The sequence below is a fragment of the Motacilla alba genome, chromosome Z (genome assembly GCF_015832195.1).
Source record: "Motacilla alba alba isolate MOTALB_02 chromosome Z, Motacilla_alba_V1.0_pri, whole genome shotgun sequence".
NCBI classification, from domain to species: Eukaryota; Metazoa; Chordata; class Aves; order Passeriformes; family Motacillidae; genus Motacilla; species Motacilla alba.
The window spans coordinates 10803155-10821703 of record NC_052046.1 but is presented as its reverse complement, the minus strand read 5'-3'; the positions used below and the strand labels follow the sequence as shown (position 1 = coordinate 10821703).

The following is an 18549-nucleotide window of genomic DNA, read 5'->3' as shown; positions in this document are numbered from 1 at the left end:
CCTCTCTTTTAAAGAACTCTTAAGTCCATTGGAGTTCTATCAGGACTGCTTATGTACTAATATTTAGTATCTTCTATTTCTTCCTATTGTTACCAAGGTTTTTAATTTTTATTATTCCTAGATTAGTAAGAGTCATGCTGAGTAGTAGCTGAAGATGCTTAGTATGTCTTGTGTTTATGTAAACTTCTTTAGTAAAACATTTTGTTGTGCAGAACCATGAGCATGTCTTGAGGAACACGTATCATTTGCAGACAACATCTCTCTTATCTGTACAAAAAGTATTTTCTTATTCTTTTGCATGTTTCCCTACATATCCCTGTATCAGTGTCATATAAAAAGTATTGAAAGTCCTAAGGGAAAAAACAGCTGAATTCTTAGAAAAGCTGAACATCTGTGTCCTTTTTTTAAGTGTAAAGGGTTCGTGGTTTCTGAATTCCTGGGAGGTACATTATAAGGATTTCAAAACATGCCAGTTTTAGAGAGAAAACTTTAACACCCTGTGAGCAAAAGAAGACAGGGGAACTTCAACAGAAAGAAAATGAGTCCTTTTATTATTATAGCAAAATACTTTTCCTCACCTGCTTGATTCCAAAGAATGTTTTACTGCATTTTTTTTTCTCAAGATAAATAGCTCAATTCTTATCTATTTTGGCCTTTTTTTAGTGCTATGCGATACTGCATTCAAACATAAAAGGCTGACTGTGCTTTTAAGACAAAATGAAATGCTTTTATTGCAAGAAGCGTTGTATTTCCAAAACAGCAAAACCAATTTCTTTGCAGATAAAGAATGATTTTGATGGAAGGTCTAATTCTTGTCAGTTTGAAATAAAACCAGTAATTTTTTCAACTGTCAAAACCTGTTTTTTTGCAGAAATAGTTTACCACAGAAAAAACCCAACATATCAAAACAGTGTGAAATGAAAATCTTAAATGAATAATTTTTAGACTGAAACCATATCCTTTGAACTCATGGGTGAGTTGTACAACTAAGACATTTTGTTTCTGCAGGCAGACAAATGTGTATTTCCCAAGCATGGTTTGTACAATGAACACTTCTAAAAGAAGTGGTTGCTGCTTACATGAGGATCTAAGACCTATGGCAATACAAGGTCAGCCCAAAAGCCCAGCCTGCCCCAAATTTAGTCTGGGACAAGAAGGAAGGATTAGTCTGGCTCTAGAGAGGTGTGCACGTGTTCTGCCCTGACATCCTTGAGGGGTATCTGAGGCTGATGTTACAGCTTCAAGGAAATAGAAACCTGGGGCATGAAAGGTACAATAGGGACCAAGGTACAAGCCCTTTGGACTGCAAAAAGAATGAAGAAGCATTCTGTTATGAGTAGAAACATTGTCCATTTTTTAAAAAGGTTGCAGAGTTAACAGGTTAAACCAATTGCTGCTAAGTTGGAGTTTTAACTATTTGTTGTGAATAATTTCATGTTGTAATCACCGGTTGTTAATAGTTTTTCTTTAATTACCTGCTGTTGATGGTTAAAAATCCCTTTCCCATCGAGTATTCCCCCCCCCTCCACTGCTTCCTGGGAGATGGCACCTGGGACTGAAAAGGTGAAATCGGAACTGACATGCAAATTGGAAGAACCAGCATGCAAAGGTGTAAACACCATACCAAATCCTGCAAAAAAACCTTAAAACAACGAGCCAACATGGAATTAAGGGATCTAAGTGATGTCTGAAGGTGAGCAACTGAATCCAGTGTTTGTTAAGATCCTTTTTACCCCCTCACCCTAACCTAAAAGGATGCCAGCTAGGAAGAGCAGGTTGAATGTCGGAATGTTAAACCTGGATCTCCTGATGCTCCTCTGTGGACTGGAGCCCTAGCTCTGCCTGCATACTAGCAGACAAAGCTGCAATCATCCTCCTCCATGCCACTCCTAGGGGCAGTGGCAACGTGTGCGTGACCTGTCAGATCTCCCCACCTGAGCTGTTTTCTTAATAATAAAGGCATTAAAAAGGTGAAAGATCTCCTGCCCTAATTTATTTCAATTCAACCAAGAAAGCCTCTTTTTCTATTGAACAGGGCTCCTGCAAAGACAGCATCTGAGCAGCAGATGGAGATTGCCTCCTTAGTGGAGGGTTTTAGTTTTCCAGACCCTTGGCTATGTTGAGTATGTCACTGACTTTCAGAACTAAATCATGATCAATAGCAGATTCCTGGCAAGAGGAGTAAGGAGAAGGCTGGAAAGTAGGAATATCTCCTTGACGTACAGTCTGTTTCTGATCTGCAGGTGGTATTTTTCTATTCAAAAATGAGGGACTAATCTTCCCTACATAAATTTATTTAGCCATTTCTGGTACCTCTCTAAAACATTTCTGATTTCCAGTTTTTTTGGCATCAAGGAGGACTTGAAGAAAGCATTTGACACTGTGCCACGTGACATCTTTATTTCTAAACTGGAGAGACATGTTTGGCCCAGAACACAACTGTTTCCAGGGTTGCATCCAGAGCCCATGTGCAGCAGGGCAGGGAGAGGATCCTGCCCCTCTGCTCTGCTCTGCTCTGCTCTGCTCTGCTCTGCTGAGACCCACCTGGAGCACTGCATAAGAGGGATGTGAACCTCCTGACTTGGGTGAAAAAATGTATTGTTTCTTTCCAGCTCGTTTTGAATCTCCCTACTTTTTTTTGCTAGGGCAAAGAGTCAGGAACTCTCTAGGCTGTCTGTGCCGCTTGCTGCTTCCCCATGTTGTCTTTTTCCAGCCTTTTTAGACGATTATTACACACAGACTTTCTCTGGAAAGTGTTAAACTTGTTGATTTGCCACCAGCTTCAGAAGCGCTTAAAAGTATCCATCACCTCAGACACCTTTTACATTTCATCAGATCACTCTCCCAGCAGAGGAGTCCTGGAAATTATCTGAGTTTTTATGCTAGTCTTTGTCTAAGTAGTTTACTGAGTTACTGGTTTTGTATCAAATTTGATTTGTTTTTTATTGAGTATGTCCTGCCAAGGAGTATTTGTTTGTCTTGCACGCTTTTGCTTTTACTGGAGTGGGCTTTTTGCACAACTTGTATTTTTCACAGTATTGGTCATCTCTCTGCAGCTCTGAGAGAGAAGTTAATTTCCTGCCTGTGAGCTTTAGTGTCTTATGTGCACAGGTAAATTTGATGATATGTCAGTGTGTGCACTGTACCTCTCATATTAGTGGGAATGGATTTCAGTCAGAATTCAGACTTCAATGAGGGGTTTACATCACATTCAGAGCTAATTTTTTTAAAAGCTTTGCACTTTTAAACCAATCTGAATCCAGTGCTGAATCAGATCAGTCTCCACCTTTGTTATGCGTGAGAGGGAACTGGGATTCGTAGTAGATTTGTAAAAACATTCATGGTGGTGTGCCAGATGCAGTCATGAAAGCACTTCTCCCTTCTCAGGCTGCCAGAAATAACCAGGAAAGTCAAGTGATTGGCGTGTGCTTTGCCCCAGGCCAGAAGGAGTTTAGCACATCTGTGATGATTGCCAGCTACCATCATGCTGGTTCCCAGAGTGGCACGTGCTGAGCATGAGCTGAGTACTAGAGACTGCACTTTGTCCTGCAAGTACTGGATCTCAGTTTGAATCTTGTTTTTATGGTTTCATTTAATTTCTACTCCCCTCCTCTTCCTCATCCCAGTTCCTACTTTCACTCTCTTTCTAAACAGAGACTAGTTTGTGGTGCAGATTAACCTTTTTGGTGTAACATGTCACTCACCACAGCTGCCCTCAGCTAGGACTGAATTTTCCTGTTTTGTAAGGTATTTGGTTTTGATAAGCTCCCTCCCCCTTCATTCCTTCCCAAGGATAGCACAACAAGCTGCAGCTTGAGCATGGCTCGCAGGCTGTCACTAGGCTGCACAGAGCAAATGAAGCAGCTGCTTGCACACACCACCCTGGATACAAGGGCAGTGTGTTTCAAGCTGCAGTTGTTGAGCAGAATCCATGACTTCTCATGGATTCATTCGTAGAAGATTCTTCCATGTCATTGTGCTGCTCCTTTTGTACTGGGAAGTCACCTTCTGGAAAGGCACTGGAAACATGGGTGGTAAGTAAAGAAGAGGCTGAGGGCATGAGTACAGGCTGCCTTTGAGGTCACCGTGAAATGACACTGATGTTAAGTGATGGAATGACCCTTCCATGGCATGGTGAAGTTCATTCTTAACTCCTGTCTGTGCTGTGAAGCTTCATGAATTTGGAAAAAAAAAGAGGCATAATCCTCCTCTTGCAACACAACTATGATGACAAATGCAGACTTAAAATATCCTGTCTGCTTCCGAAACCGCTTCTTGGTTTTTGGCTGAACAGAATGAAGAGAGAAGAGCATCAACAGGTGGTCAGTCTGACGTTGCCTCACAGACTTATTTTTCATCAAGCAAAATAATTTCTATTGAGAGGAAGAAGTTTGGATGTGACCTTTCCTTGCTCTGCTGTTGAGAGGAGTAAGGTTCCTGACAAACTTTCATCCATTGGAAAATGGGATAATTGTGCTTTCTTCCATCCATCTGCACACGTTGTGGCAGCTGTCATCATTTGTATCTCTGCTTTCTGGCTGTTGACTGGGGGTCCTGTAGGTCACAGTAATACAAACAATACTTGTCAATAGAAACAAAGCCACTTGTCATGAGATCAAATGTTTGCATTTAGTTATTCTCTAATAAAGTTTGAACTCTGCAATATTAACATTGTCATGCTCACTGGCTTGAAATTAGTTTTAGAATGTAAGTGAGCAGGAAGCCAAAACAACCGTGGTGCTTTTTCTCTCTGTGATTAGAGATCATGTCTGCTTTGTGAATCCTCTTGCCTGTCTTTTCATTCTTAATAGAAACCACTGTTTAGGCATGGAACCGCTTAACAATCTGGTGTTAAATCTTCACTCTTCAACATTAGATAGGCTTTAAATCATCAAATGTAACCTGTTTTGCAAACTGTGAAAATGTACTGGCTTCCAAATCAAAGTTTCAAAACTTCTTGTTCAAAGTGTCAGGGGGGATTTCAAATGCTGAGAAGTACAAACTATTTTTACATAGTTAATTTGCATTTTCATGAAAGGCAGTTTTAATATTAACAAGACAAAAATCCCCAGTTAGTACCATGTAAGCCCCCTGGACACAGTGCTTTCTGAACAAATTTGATTAGAAAAATTAGAGTGAGATATTTCAAGAGTATTTTCCATGAAGAAAACAGCTGTTGCTCTTTCTTACTCTCCCAAATTGTCTTTGGAGGAATTGGGCAAACTCTTTTTTTTGGTCTCAAAACAGTAACACTTGCTGCCTGAGTTGTTTTTTGATCCCAAATGAAGTAAAAACTTGATCATCTCACCCTCTTGGGACTAAAGTCAAAGTAAGCCTCTTGCTCTTGAAAAAGCAGCGGGGTTTTTATTACTTTCTTCCCCACTAGTTACCAATAAAGCTTCCAATATAAAAGCAGGGGAAGAGGGTAAAGGGCAAAGCATAAATATGGGGATTAGTAAAAAACTCATAAAAGGTGTGTTATTGTTCACCAAAGCGTTCTTCAAGCTGGATAGCAAAGCTGATTGATTTTCAAATTTATATTTAGCTTGCTATTATATTCACCCTGAGATAGAGCTTGAGAACCTATTACTTTTTCATAGTCCTTGCTTGATGCAGTGCAAGTGTGACCTAGCTGACTTTTGCAGGAGGAAACTCATATGGGCATATTTAATTCTCGAGGTGACATCTTTAGCTGTTGTAGCTTGCTGTGTGGCTCAGAGTCCTGGCAAGGCACCATGCACGCAGGCTGTGCTGGTGGGGTGTCACCTCACAGCCTTTGGACAGACCAGGAAGCCCAAAGAACTGTGACATTGTCTTCCTCCAAGACCCAGGGGACTCAGCAGTGGATGAGCAACAAGGAAGTACTGACAGAAGGAGCCTCAGATCTTCAGAGTGCTCTGGACTTCAGGCAGTCCTTAGTGGTCTGTCTCAGCTGCAGTGTGAAAATCACACTGGTAAATAGAAGAAAAAGGGTTGAAACTGTGATTCAGTTAATGAATTTTTAACCAACTGTGCCATGCCATCTACCTGCTGCATGCTCAGCGTGTGGCAAACACACCTTGTTTCAGCTTAGTAGAACCAGTGCTGAGCTCTTTGTTAAATTTATTGAATTCTATCTTTGCTCTATTTCAAGACCACAAAAATATCCAGTTGCTAGTACTCTAGTGGGCAAAAAAGTTTTACCCTGTTGCAATGTAATGGTGTAGCTGAGCTTTAAGTGCAGCAAAGAAGGACACTTGTGGCTTGTATGGATCCAATGGGACATATTTCAAAAAGTATAAAGTGAGAATGTGGAAAGGAGCTGGACAACATGAAGTGACTGCTGCTGGGCACAGTTAGAGGTGTAGGAGCTTCATGTTCTTCATTAACTGCTGGGTTTCAGAGCTGCAGAGATGCTACCTAACGGAGCTCAAAGAAACTTAATGGCCAGGCAATTATCATCATTTGTAGATCTTATGTAATGAGAAAAGCAGATGGGATAATTCTGCGATGCAAATATAGCTTCAGCAACAGGGTATGCCCAAGTAAATGTAGGAATAAGATACCTGGACTGTTTATTCTTAAGGAAAATCACAAAATAGAAGTAATAAGTGTTTTTAGGATGGACAATAAAGATGGTAGTGGAGGATGCCATGACCTGAATGAAGCATGAACAAAGATGAATTCTAAAATAATGTGCCCCAAGTTGTACATTTTCAAGTGAGCATGCTACAGTCTCTACAGAAGATTAATTTCACAGAGAATTTCCTTCAATAGAAACATATGTACCTAGGCTGCATCAGATTGTGTGTGAGAGGCAAAGCTTAGAGTGAGTTCAAGGTCCATGGAAGCGACACCTGATTCAGAATTATTTAATGAACTGTATGTGTGTCACAGCAGAGGGGCAAATGAATGCATATTTTGGATTGTTTGCTTCTCTTACATGTTTTTGTAACAGCTGGAGGGTTTTAATGCCTTAGCTTCTTAAGACTTATCCTGGGTAACCTTCATCCAGAAAGAGTGAATAGAAAAAATGAAGTTGAGTGTGTTCACCATCAAGCTGGTGCTATAACCCAGAGGACTGATTCTCTGCCAAGTCTCTCTGAGTGATTGTGTATCCTAAGTAGTTGTATGGTAGCTGATAGACATGGCCCTAGAGACTTGACTTCTCTCCTTGGCTGAGGATATCCTCCCAGCCAGAAAGTCACCTCTCTCTGAAGTATCCAGAACTGATAGGTCTCTTAGGAACCTGGGAACTGGAGAATGTCAGACAATCCTTCCTCTCCAGATACCTTATTTTCTTCCACGAAAGCCCATCTTGCTGTAAATTTGGCTATTTTTTTACCCTTATCCTCTGTGTCTGAGCTTTCTGAACTCACATTGTCCAAGGCATAACTCTGCATCTCTGGCCAGTTTTCTGTCAGTTCCTAAAATATTACAGCAAGTTTGACAAAAGTATGTCAAATCACATGGAATTACAGTATTCTGTTCTTTCACTTACTTCGTAAAAATAAGCTATTTTTATTTCAAACCAAAGCTATGTTGAACCACAAGGCTGTGTTTCAGTATCACAACACCTTCTTCACTAAATTGTGCTAAAAGCATAGGGTTTTTTCTGTAGAAATGTGTAAGAGTTAGAGTGGGCAGTGTTCATAAAAATCTTTCATCAAATTACTCAATACCTAAAACCCCCAATCTCTTTCTGATCTGAGCAGCATCATGGCAGGTGTATTTTTTTCCTGGCTCTGTCTGAGGATGTAGTGAAAAATCTCATCTGCATGCTAGGTTTTTCTTTTGGCTGAAATAGGAGCAGATGAGAAATTCAAAAAGAAAGATCCCTGGGGAAAAAAAAAGGGACATACAGAAAGGAACTAAGTGATTGGCTAAAATAAATTTAGCATGTGTACTGTTAACAGATCGTTTACTTCACCAGCTCAATATTTGCAGCTGTAGTTCTCTGATAATGCATGTTTCATATGCCACAATTTTTTCTTTAATTCTTGTGCTCAAACCTAGTTTCTCTTACTATGTATTACAGTTACAATAAGCACCTGTAGCAAAGTACCTAAAAGCAAAACCCAAACTTGTCTTCTTCTTTCATGTTGCTTCTAAAAGTTGCTGTATTTTCAGATTCTGTCACTGTCCTGTTGTCAAAATTATTTTTGAAACTTGTGGTCAGAAATATTGTTTAGTTTCATGAACTCACTGTTCTCACTACAGATGTAATTTTTTTTGGCATTATTGTCAACATACTGTTATTGTAACTTCAGAGTACAGATTGTTGTTTTATCCCTCCCTTTTTCTCCTAACAAACACCCACTAATTCTAGGCCCTCCTGTCTGGTGTAGTATTGCAATTTCAAAATCATAGCCAAGAGTAAAGCTGCTCTTTCCCTTCCCACAGGACTCAGCTTCAGCTTTCCACGTGGAACTGATTGAAAACAATATGCTAGAAAATGTATTTTGACAAACTCCTGAGCTTTTGACTGAAAGAAATATGTGAAAACTATGTGCTTTCCACTGAAAAATGCAGATTCTGCTGAAAATCAAAACAGCTGGTTGAAAACTTTTAAGTCAGAGGTGTTCCAAGATCATCGGTGTCCTTTTGGCAAGCGACATGCAATGTAGGAAATATGATATATTCAGGGAGGTGTTTGTCAAAATAATGAGGCACATGAATTAAAAATCCCATGAAGTGGTGTAGCAGCACTCCCAAATATGGTATGGTAAACATTTGCAGCCACAGCATGTCAGAATCTGAGGGCAAAGAGTGAGATTTGAAAGAGGAGAGAACAGTTTATAAAAAATACTGTGGTAGATTTGTAGAGTTTTCACCTGTAGGCTTTGAGGGAAACACATACCCCCCAAACAAACACACACGCACACCCCACCCCTATTTTCTGACCATGTCTCTTGCTGTATTACATGGTAGCTTTTCATAAGGAATTTCAAATGAGGAAAGCTTCTCTGCAGTCATTTTTTTTTCTGTGATGATAACTAAACCCTTTCATTAATGTAAATATGAGTGGCTTTTTTTCTGATGAGGCTTTCATAACTGCCCTCCTTTGTGTATTCTGAGGCTTTGTGAATGCACTCAAAAGCAGGTGAAGCTCAGAAAAAGCTTACATTGTATTTACATAGCTTGAAATCTGATGGACTTTAAATGAAAAATTCTTGCTGTTATATTTGTGAGTCAGAAAAGAATAGCTATGAAGAGCAAAACTAAAGACGTATTTAATCAGCAAAGGGAATTTTGCCAGTCCTCAGTGCTTTGAAGTAAGCTTAATGTGAAGATTGGTCTTTTTTTTTCTTTAGTCTCAGTTAGTGTCAGCATTTAATTTATTGGTGAATAGCCTGTACAGGGTAAAAGTGCAAATGCGGAGCAAGAGTTCAGTAAGTGCTGGAAGTTTCTGGAAGCCTTTGGAATGCCTCTGTGTGCTGGAAATGCGCTTTTACAGTCACATTCATATAATGAAATTTTGCTTTTTTTCCTGCTCCATACAGTTGGATAGACAGCTGAATTTTAACATGCAAGCATTGATGAAGGAGCTTGAGGTTACCACTGATAGGCTTACTTCACCTTTTATAGGATTGTCTGGCCTTTCTTGTTGCAGATAGACATTGACACAATAATCTGGCGACTATTGCCACTTAACTTTCAAAAATCAGGATCTGCGAATGAAGATGGCTAGTTCTTCTTTGTTCCAACTGGCTTAAAACCCCACAAAATAATAAAATAATCCAGTAAAAATTACAAATATCCAGGAAAGATTGAACCCTGTGGAATGAAAGGGAATGGGCAAGGATTTGTGAAGGTGCATTGATTCCCTGAGCAGCATGAGGAAAGCCACATCACAGATTTCCTGATATGACCACCACGTATGCATTCTTGCTGTATGGATTCACTCTTGCCTGAAAGTTTTATCCAATGTGAACGTGGATAAAACAGCTGCTTGTCTGTGTGGTTCTAATCCTGTGCCTTGATTTATGATTTAAAAAGAAACATAATTTTTTTTTCTATGTTGTTTAATAAGCAGAAGTCTCAATCTTTTTTTTTCTTAAAAATTAAACAAAACCCATACAGGCAGTAGCTGTAATCCCAGATGAACAAACACATGTGACTATGAGTCCTGAACCTTTGATGCTTTAGGGATATGAACACAGCTTCAAACCAACAGCAACCTCTGGCTTTAAAACTTTGACTTCCATTGGAAAAAGAGTTTCTGATCTTCAGAACTGTTGGATAAACTGTGAAATGACAGTCACAGTTATTTATTTGCACAAGTTTGCTGTGGGATGTATTGGCCCTGTGGCAGTATGTGTGGAGGCAGAAGGTATCTCACTGAGCTGCCCCTTGTCTCCTTGTACATAGAGCCCATGGTTATTTTATAGTTTTATAAGAATGCTTTTCTTCCATTATATGATTTCTTTCATATCCTTAGCCTCATACTGGCTTTCCCAACCACCCAGAAAAACTCTGAGGCTTTGGAATATTTTAAAAGATTTGAAAATTTGTCTGCCATTCTATGTTTGAAAACAGCAGTGTCAGGAACAGACTGTTACTGCGTTTTTTTCTCTCTTCAAGAGTAGGCTAAGAGAGGTGCACTGACCACAGCAAGAAAGCGAAGAGGAAACCCAGCAAAGACTGGAATACCCCAGCTTCCTGTCCCATCCCCAGTGTGGTCTGAGTTGTCAGTAGATCCTTTGCTTTTAGATTCAATATTGCTCTGTATATCTTGACATGGAAGGACAGTACAGTGGTTTTGCAATGTTTGCAGTCCCTGCCGAAATGCTGAGGCACAATGAACCAAGGCCATGCCTGGTTGGAAGTGTGTCCTGGATCATGGCAGAGTGAGGTGTAAAAGGATCCTGTGCAGTCCAGATGTGTATCAAGGGCCCTGTAGCTTAGGCAAAGCAGGGAAGCTGACACAGAAGTTTCAACATGTGAAATGCTGCAGCCTTTTTAGCTGATCTGCTGAATGTTCTTAATGGCTTGCTAATTCACAAAAAAACTTCTTAATGCTTTCATTGTAGTGTTGGCCTGGGGCCAGTGAGGGTTTATGGTCTGAGACAAACTTGGACCACACAGTCCAGCCTGTCTGATGGGTTGGGTAATTGATTGTGGGACTGCAGCTGGGAACAGAATTTCGATTTGCACTTATGAAACAGCTTCTATTCCAGTCTTGATCTCCGGGGAATGGATGCAGAACACCAGAAGGACAAGATGCAGCTCTTCCTCATGCATCATGTTTGTCAAATCAGCTTTTGACCTTTTACTGGCTTTGTAAAAATATGAGAGTTTCAGGTTATTAGGAAGGAGATATTTTTTCTGTTTCACTTTGGTCTGTAATGACTGTGAGGTATGAAACAGCCTAGATGTATGCAGTAAAATAAACACTGAAAACCTGTTGTGTTCATATTTCTCCAGTGTAATGACTGGCTTGTGAGGAAAGCTTGGGGTTGGTGGTATGAACAGTATACTTATTTTTGTCTTCTAGTACTGAACAGAAGAGATTAACTCTTTTGTGCTTGTTTTCAGACTGGATATTTCCATCTGCCCCATGGGGATTACTTCATTGAGCCCATTAAAGAGCATCCACAGAAGAAGGGAGCACCCCATCCCCATATTATCTATGGTGCAAATAACCTTCAAAATGCTTTAAGGAGAAGACGGGCCATCCCGATGGAAAAGGAACGAGCATGTGGACTGAATGGTACTAATTTTGCTGGATTTCAGCCTATTTGCTTTCTGAATCTTTTTAAGCAGCTATTTTCCAGTGGTGTGTGCCTTTCCTTCTGCCAGGCTTTTTAAAATTCTGTAAGAAAAGATTATGCAAAATGAGAGCATCTCAATCAAAACACCACAGGAGCCGCCCATCTGTGTTCCTTTCTGAAAAGTTAAATCCTCCTTATGACTACTGGGATATGTTTTTCACGCCATTGATCCTTTCACCCCTCAATTTTCCTCCAACCGGAACTGTTCAGTCAGTTTGAAACTTGAATTCTTGAGGAGTTCTGGGATAAAAAGATTTGCAGTAAGCAATATTTTTAATAAAATGTTCTCACTCCATGCCAAGTTCTGTATTCAACGTAAAATAACTCCCGTCTAGTCCATGGTTTAAATTTAGGATTTCTAGATTTTCTGTGATTGTTAGCAGATTATTTAAAGAGTTTTATTTAGTTATTCTGAAAGTGAAGTACGGGACATCAGGAGCAAGACTTTTTTAGTGGAAGTAAAAAAAGCTTGGGTATTGATGCAGTAATACTCAGGATATGTCTTTTGTGAAAACAAACTAGTACACTATGCTGGAAAGGAAGACTAGATCTAGAGGGTAGTTGGCATCTCTTAATTACAAAATGAGTTCCTTTATTTAGTAAAATAATTTCCTTGATTTATTTCACACCAAGAATGTACAGATTTTCTGTTAGTTTTCTGATGTTTTAGGCCTTGAATCTGAGTCTTGACCAAACTTTAGAAAGGCATAGTATTGGTAGGGATGAATCAGTAATTACTTTCATGACCTAAGGCCCGAGTTATGTACAAATAGAGCTGCAGAATACACAGGAATGTGTTTCTGTCTTTTACAGGTCAGTGGTTTAAGAGAAGTTGGTTCCTTTTCAGGAATGGGAAATGAAAGAGGGAATGTAGGAATTTTTAATCCCCAATCATGGCTGCTGGTGAAGTTTTACTTCTGTGTAATATAGATTGGTAAATTAAAGAAGCAAAGAACAACACAAACCCCCTATATTTCTGGTCATAGACCTGAAGTGCACTTCTTGCTTGCTGGCCCAAGGTAGTGCAAAATGGTAACGGGGAAAAACATGAGAAATCTGATGGAGGAGTTACTCAGTCTTCTGTGATACTGGGAAGCTAAAGGAGAAGCCATAAGAATTAATATGAATGCTGCTCCATTTTATTTTTCATCATGTGAAAATATATATCTACTTAATAGAAGATTACCCTGGATTTTAAAAAACAGTAGTGTCTAAAGGTGATGTTTATAGTGGTGTCAATTTCAAATAGCTCCCTGAATTTTCCTTCCTTCTGGTGACTATTGGGCTAGACAAGAGAAATCAGTTTGGATTTGCCTGTGAAGAATGAAGAAGTTGTTCTTGCCTACTGTCTTCCAGGTTTCTTTTATGGATGAAATAACATATGGATGAAATAATATCTGCATGCAGTAATTTTAAGTGTGGAGAGGACATAAGAGATCCTTGGGAACATGCTGTGTGCTTGCTTTGTGTGGTCTGCTTATTTTCTTTCTACCTCTCACTTTTTGCCTCTTGTGTCTTTCTTCAAAGTCATGCAGAATGAGACAGACTGGTTGTTACCTGGACACTGTAAAAAAGAGCATAACTTCTTGACATCACTTCGATTAGCTAAGTCTGCTCTAATAGACTTGACAATTTAAACTCCCTGTCTGATGTTACTCATTCCAAAGTGACAGAATTATTTCTGGCGATAGTATGGTCATTATACTACAGGCAAACAAAGATAGTGCCTTACGAACTAACAAAGTAGTCAGCTATAATTTATGTTTCTTTTTTAACAGTCATGCCTTAGAGGTAATATCTGCTTTTAACCAAACCATAATCTTAGCTGTCATAAAAGTTAAAGAATCACTGTGAAGAAATGTGTGGGGGTAAAATCATTTCCGTCATTACATTTTTTCCCTTTGTGTGACAGCATATAACAATCATAGAATCCTCAAAAGGCCTTAACATTTAAGTTGTGTGTTATGTGTCCTAGGCTGCATCCAGAGCCCCGTGGGCAGCAGGGGAGGGAGGGGATTCTGCCCCTCTGCTCTGCTCTGCTGAGACCCACCTGGAGCACTGCACCCAGCCCTGGGCTCCCAGCACGGGAGGGACAGGGACCTGCTGGAGAGGGTCCAGAGGACAGACACCAAGATGGTCAGAGGACTGGAGCATTTTTCACCCTGGAGAAAGAAAGGCTGTGGAGTGAACTAATTGTGGCCTTCCAGTACCGATAGGGAGCCTGCAAGAAGGATGGAGAGAGACTTTCACTCTTGCAAGGGCTTGGAGTGAAAGGAGAGGGAGAAATGGCTTTAAACTGAAAGAGAGTAGATTTAGATAAGATTTTAGCAAAAAATTCTTTATCTTGAGGGTGATGAAGCTGTGGAACAAGTAGCCCAGAGAAGTTGTGGATGCACAATCCCTGGAAGTGTTCAAGGCCAGAGGGATGGATCTCTGAGCAACCTGGTCTAGTGGAAGATGTCGCTGCCCATGGCAGGGAGTTGAAACTAGATGATCTTTCAGGTCCCTTCCAAACCAAGCCATTCTGTGTTTTGTTATCTCGTTTCTGAGTAGCTGCCTTTTCAACAAGGATAGAAGAAAGAAAGAATTCAGTGTCATCTTCTGTTGATACTGCGCATTGTCAGAGCAGATGCTCTTGTTAGAAGTGAAATACAGAAGAAAAAGGGAAAGTGATACAATTCTTACTTTCTTTGCCAAATGTATTCATTACTTAGGCTTTAGTAAATACCTTGTGTGTAAATAAATTTTAAAGGTAATAAGTTGACTCTGCCAGCTTTTCAGGATTTCATGTACTTCATGCTTTTGAGGTTGTGCTAAGAAATCTTGTACACCCATATGGTATCACAGATAGCTTAGAGTAATGCTTTTTGGGATCTCTTCAAGGCAAAGCATTTTCAATTTGCAGTTCACAGTTAATTATAAAAAATAATTCTATTTTAATTACATTAAAGGTTTCATTCCATTTTGTGTTTTAAACCCTCAGCAACCGCTGAGCTGGGGCCTTTCTGAAGAGTTGCCTATTGTATGTCTTACAGGATCTGGTGTTCAAATATTTTAACCTTGTGGGCTGAGATTCATCATGCAATCTGTCTGCATTTATTTATTTGAGCTCTGAGTTTGTTAGGCTTTTTAAAATTAAACTAAGATGATCAGGTTATTTCTGTGACTTATGCTTGGAGTGTGTTCAGGTTAAAGTGTAGTGGTGATTTTTGCTTGAAGAAGTTGAATCATCTCAATGCTTACGAGTCACTGCACAGAGTAGAGTGGTGATAATAGAAATCTTTTAGTCAGAAACTAATCTGCCTGTCAGGCAAGGTATATAAAGACTAGTTGTACAGACAAGATTAAAGTAAAGGAATTACTGCAGGGGGGAATAGGTAGAGGGTGCTAATCTCCTGTGCAGTCTTTTTCCAGCTTTTTTTTTTTTTTTTTTTTTTTTTTTTTAAACAAGATCTGTGTCTCTTGGAAGAAGCCTTGTGCAACAGCAACTTTTACAAGTTTTACTGTGGCAACTACTGCATGAATATCCAGGGTCCAACCTGCTTGTTACGTGTCTTGCCTATATGCATGCTTTAGAATCAGTGACTTTCCTGTAGTCTTGCAATGATTACCTTAACTTCGACTTTCCTGTAGTCTTGCAATGATTACCTTAACTTCTTTATAATTGGTGTTGTCCTTAACAGTTTCAGATACTTGGAGAAAAATCATCATAGTAATTTCTGTAAATTAAAACTTACATTGGTTTTGCACACTTCCGTTGCTGCTCAGGCAAATGCCAGCTGACTCAGTCATTAGCTGCATGCTGAACTGAGTTACTAATCTTGAAAGTAGCACTGGACTCTGCTTGCACCTCTCTTACTGTACCATTCAAAATATGTGTGAAAAGTAGCAGAGAAGATGAATGAAAAGTGTTCCTGTTTTTTATAAAAAACCTCTTTAATCCTTTTTGCCCACAGGAGAAGAAACTGAGGATCTGGGAATTTGTTTTATTCTTCTGAATGGGTGATTTAAAAAACTTGACAGTGCTCTGAGATAAAATGTAAGGAAAGAGGAATTATCCTACCTTTTACAGAAAAAGAAGTGATCTCCTATCTCTTCTGCTTGTTTTCATGCAGCCTGTCACAAGTTTTGTGGGGTTTTTTGTTTGGTTGGTTTTTTGTTTGTTTTGTTTTTTGTTTGCGAGCTTCAAAATAAGAGAAGTTTTGTGAAGTTTGCAAGTGAAAATACTGTGTTCTAGTGAAGCTCTTCCTAAGTGCAGCTAGTAGGGGACTGGTGCAGACGGACTTCTTTTCTTTGGGCTGGACAGAAGGACAGGTTGCTGTTGTTCAGAGGGGGAGGGCAGTTATTCAGATTGCACCCCGATGATTGCTGCAGAAGGCTGTGAAATGTAACTAAGGTATGAAAGGTTTAGGGTATTAAAATAGAACCATTCTGAGAATGGTTCATTGAAGCTGTAGGTGTACAAAAAATTGTATATATTTTACCATCATTTTGGCATTGAAGTATTTGATCGATCTGAAGTTAGGATTACTTTGAGTTTGACATGGGCCTCCAACTCCTTGTCTGTGGATAAGTTACAAATCTTAAAACTTTTTTTTTGCATTTGGAGCAATTTTGCTCTAAAATTGTAACTGATAGGATAAAGCTGGAGAGGAAGAAAGAAGAGGTTGGCTGCTGTGTGAAATGATGAGGAGGGATGGGGTAGTTAAAGGAGCAGTACAGCATTGTCTGTGCAAAACTGTTTTTTAACAGTTTTTCCATCATCACTCAAAATTTAAGTATTTTGAGTGATGATGGCATAATTCATTTAACAGAAATCTAGAATGCTGTTAAGCTGTTTCAAGCAATTACTACCTGTGGTAGTTCCTCTGTCTGACTGCAAGACTTTATTCAATCATGGTCTTGCTTTTTGATTATTAAATTGATACTGTCAAAGGCTTCTTTTCAGTTTTTATGCTTGCAAAGTGTACGGAATGAACTAGTAATACTGGCTTTTGACCCTGAAATCCTTCACTTAATCACTTGAAAGAAGAAGGGGGAAAAACCCCAGGGCAATATTTTATTCTCAGGCAATAACCTTTTGTTTTAGAAGGACGTTGTGGCCAATGTAAGCAGCTTTGCTTGAACTCCTGGTTGTAAGCTCAGAACTCCTGGTAGAGGCTCTATAGCTTATGTCGCTTTTAAAGAAAGTTGCTGATATTTTCCCAGTATTTATTTATCCTGTAATTAATCACATCAGTTATAATTCAGCCTAATTAGCTTGGTTTCTCCAGGACACAGAGATGATTATTCATAGGATGGTAAGTTAGCACATTGAAATTTAGTAACTGAGGTTAGTTCATCCTCGATTTAGGGAAGAGCACCTTTCTCCCTGCATGGCTCTTCTTCCTACAGCTGGCTCTTCTAAGCTGTTTATGAGATGCTTATCATGAAAAAAGGAGCAAATAGGGACATTCAGTACGAATGACCTGTATTTTAAAGCAGGTACAACGAAGCAAACAGCTTGCAGAAGAACACAAAGTATCTCTCATCTCTGAAACAGTTTGCGCTGAACTGAAAAAAGTGAGTGCCTCCTTGTGCAGACAGCAATATTTATCATTTCAGAGGCAGGGACCTGGTAAATAAAGACATGCAATTGGCTTACCACAGCAGTCAATGTGACAATTGCTGCTAACTAGTATCAAAACACTTCCCCGCTCCCCAGACAACCTCATGGAATGAAACCAAAGATTCTAACTTTGTTTCGGTTTTCAGGAATACGTGGGAGTTTTTTTTGGTTGCTCTCAGTACAGGTAGAGGAAAAAGGAATAAAATACTGTATTTTCTGCCATTCTTCCTCTCCAGTTTAATGAGTGAGGAGTCAAAACTAGAGGTTTACCCAAGTGGATCAAAGTTTGTGCTGAGCAAGGGCCTGAGATGGCTCAATGCTGGCACTGGCATCTCTTTTCCCTATCCCTGATTGTTTCCTTATTTTCTTCTCTTTATTGATGAAATTTTACTTCCAGTATTTCACTTGCTCCTATTAACTGAAGCAAAGTGAATTCCCTAAGTGCTTGTATGCAGCAGGTGGGGAACAAAAATCTGGCAATGCAGGATTATTGTTATAAGGTCATAATTGTCACTTGTCGCCACCATATATGCTACCTCACTCAAAGACTGAATAAATTTTTAAGTTCTGTGACAAGCCATTTTCCAAATAATATGAATCTAACCTATAAGGAGGGATAAGTTTTTCTTCATTGTGTTTCACTAGTCTTTCTGTTCAGTGTCACTGTGCCACTGAAAGAAAGTGTTTGCCACACCATGCTTGCTTACTGTATTTGCTTTCCTGGAGTTTTAAGGGTTATCTGTGATCTCTTCCATGTCTTCATTAAAAGTTTCTTAACTGCTTATCAGATTGAGGAGTCTGAGTCTGCCTCCAGGCTACCTTAATTCAGCATGTCTAACTGAGTACCGTCTTAGAGGAATATATTGTGCTCTTGCTCTTTACCTATAGATTTCCTTATCAAATTGTGTGGGATGCTATTGCACTTCTTGAGTTTAGCAATTGATTTTCTAAACAAATGCCTTGGGAATATAAATATTGAATTGCTGCAGTATTGGTTTGGAGAGCAATAGTACACTTTAAAATTAAACTGTTACGTCTCACATCCATCCCTTTCCCTTTTGTAGAATAACAATAGCCTTGAATACTTGTAAACCACATTTTTAGAGGTGACATAGAAAACTGAGAAAGCTAAGCTGCGTTTGGTTAAACGTTTCTGATGCAGGAGTTTGAAAATTTGGTCAGAGCACT

At 39.4% G+C, this 18549-nt stretch overlaps 1 protein-coding gene across 4 annotated transcripts in view; it reads left to right on the top strand.

Moving 5' to 3' along the window:
- ADAMTS12 (ADAM metallopeptidase with thrombospondin type 1 motif 12) overlaps positions 1-18549 on the top strand; it is a 145905-nt gene that overhangs the window by 40919 nt on the left and 86437 nt on the right. For all 4 annotated transcript variants that reach the window (XR_005255241.1, XM_038124209.1, XM_038124210.1 and 1 more), the window contains one exon: positions 11518-11692. Coding sequence is in view for 3 of the 4 variants with exons in the window: in XM_038124209.1 (XP_037980137.1) it covers positions 11518-11692 (175 nt within the window). In the remaining variant the exon portion in view is untranslated. The remainder of the gene's footprint in view (positions 1-11517; positions 11693-18549) is intronic.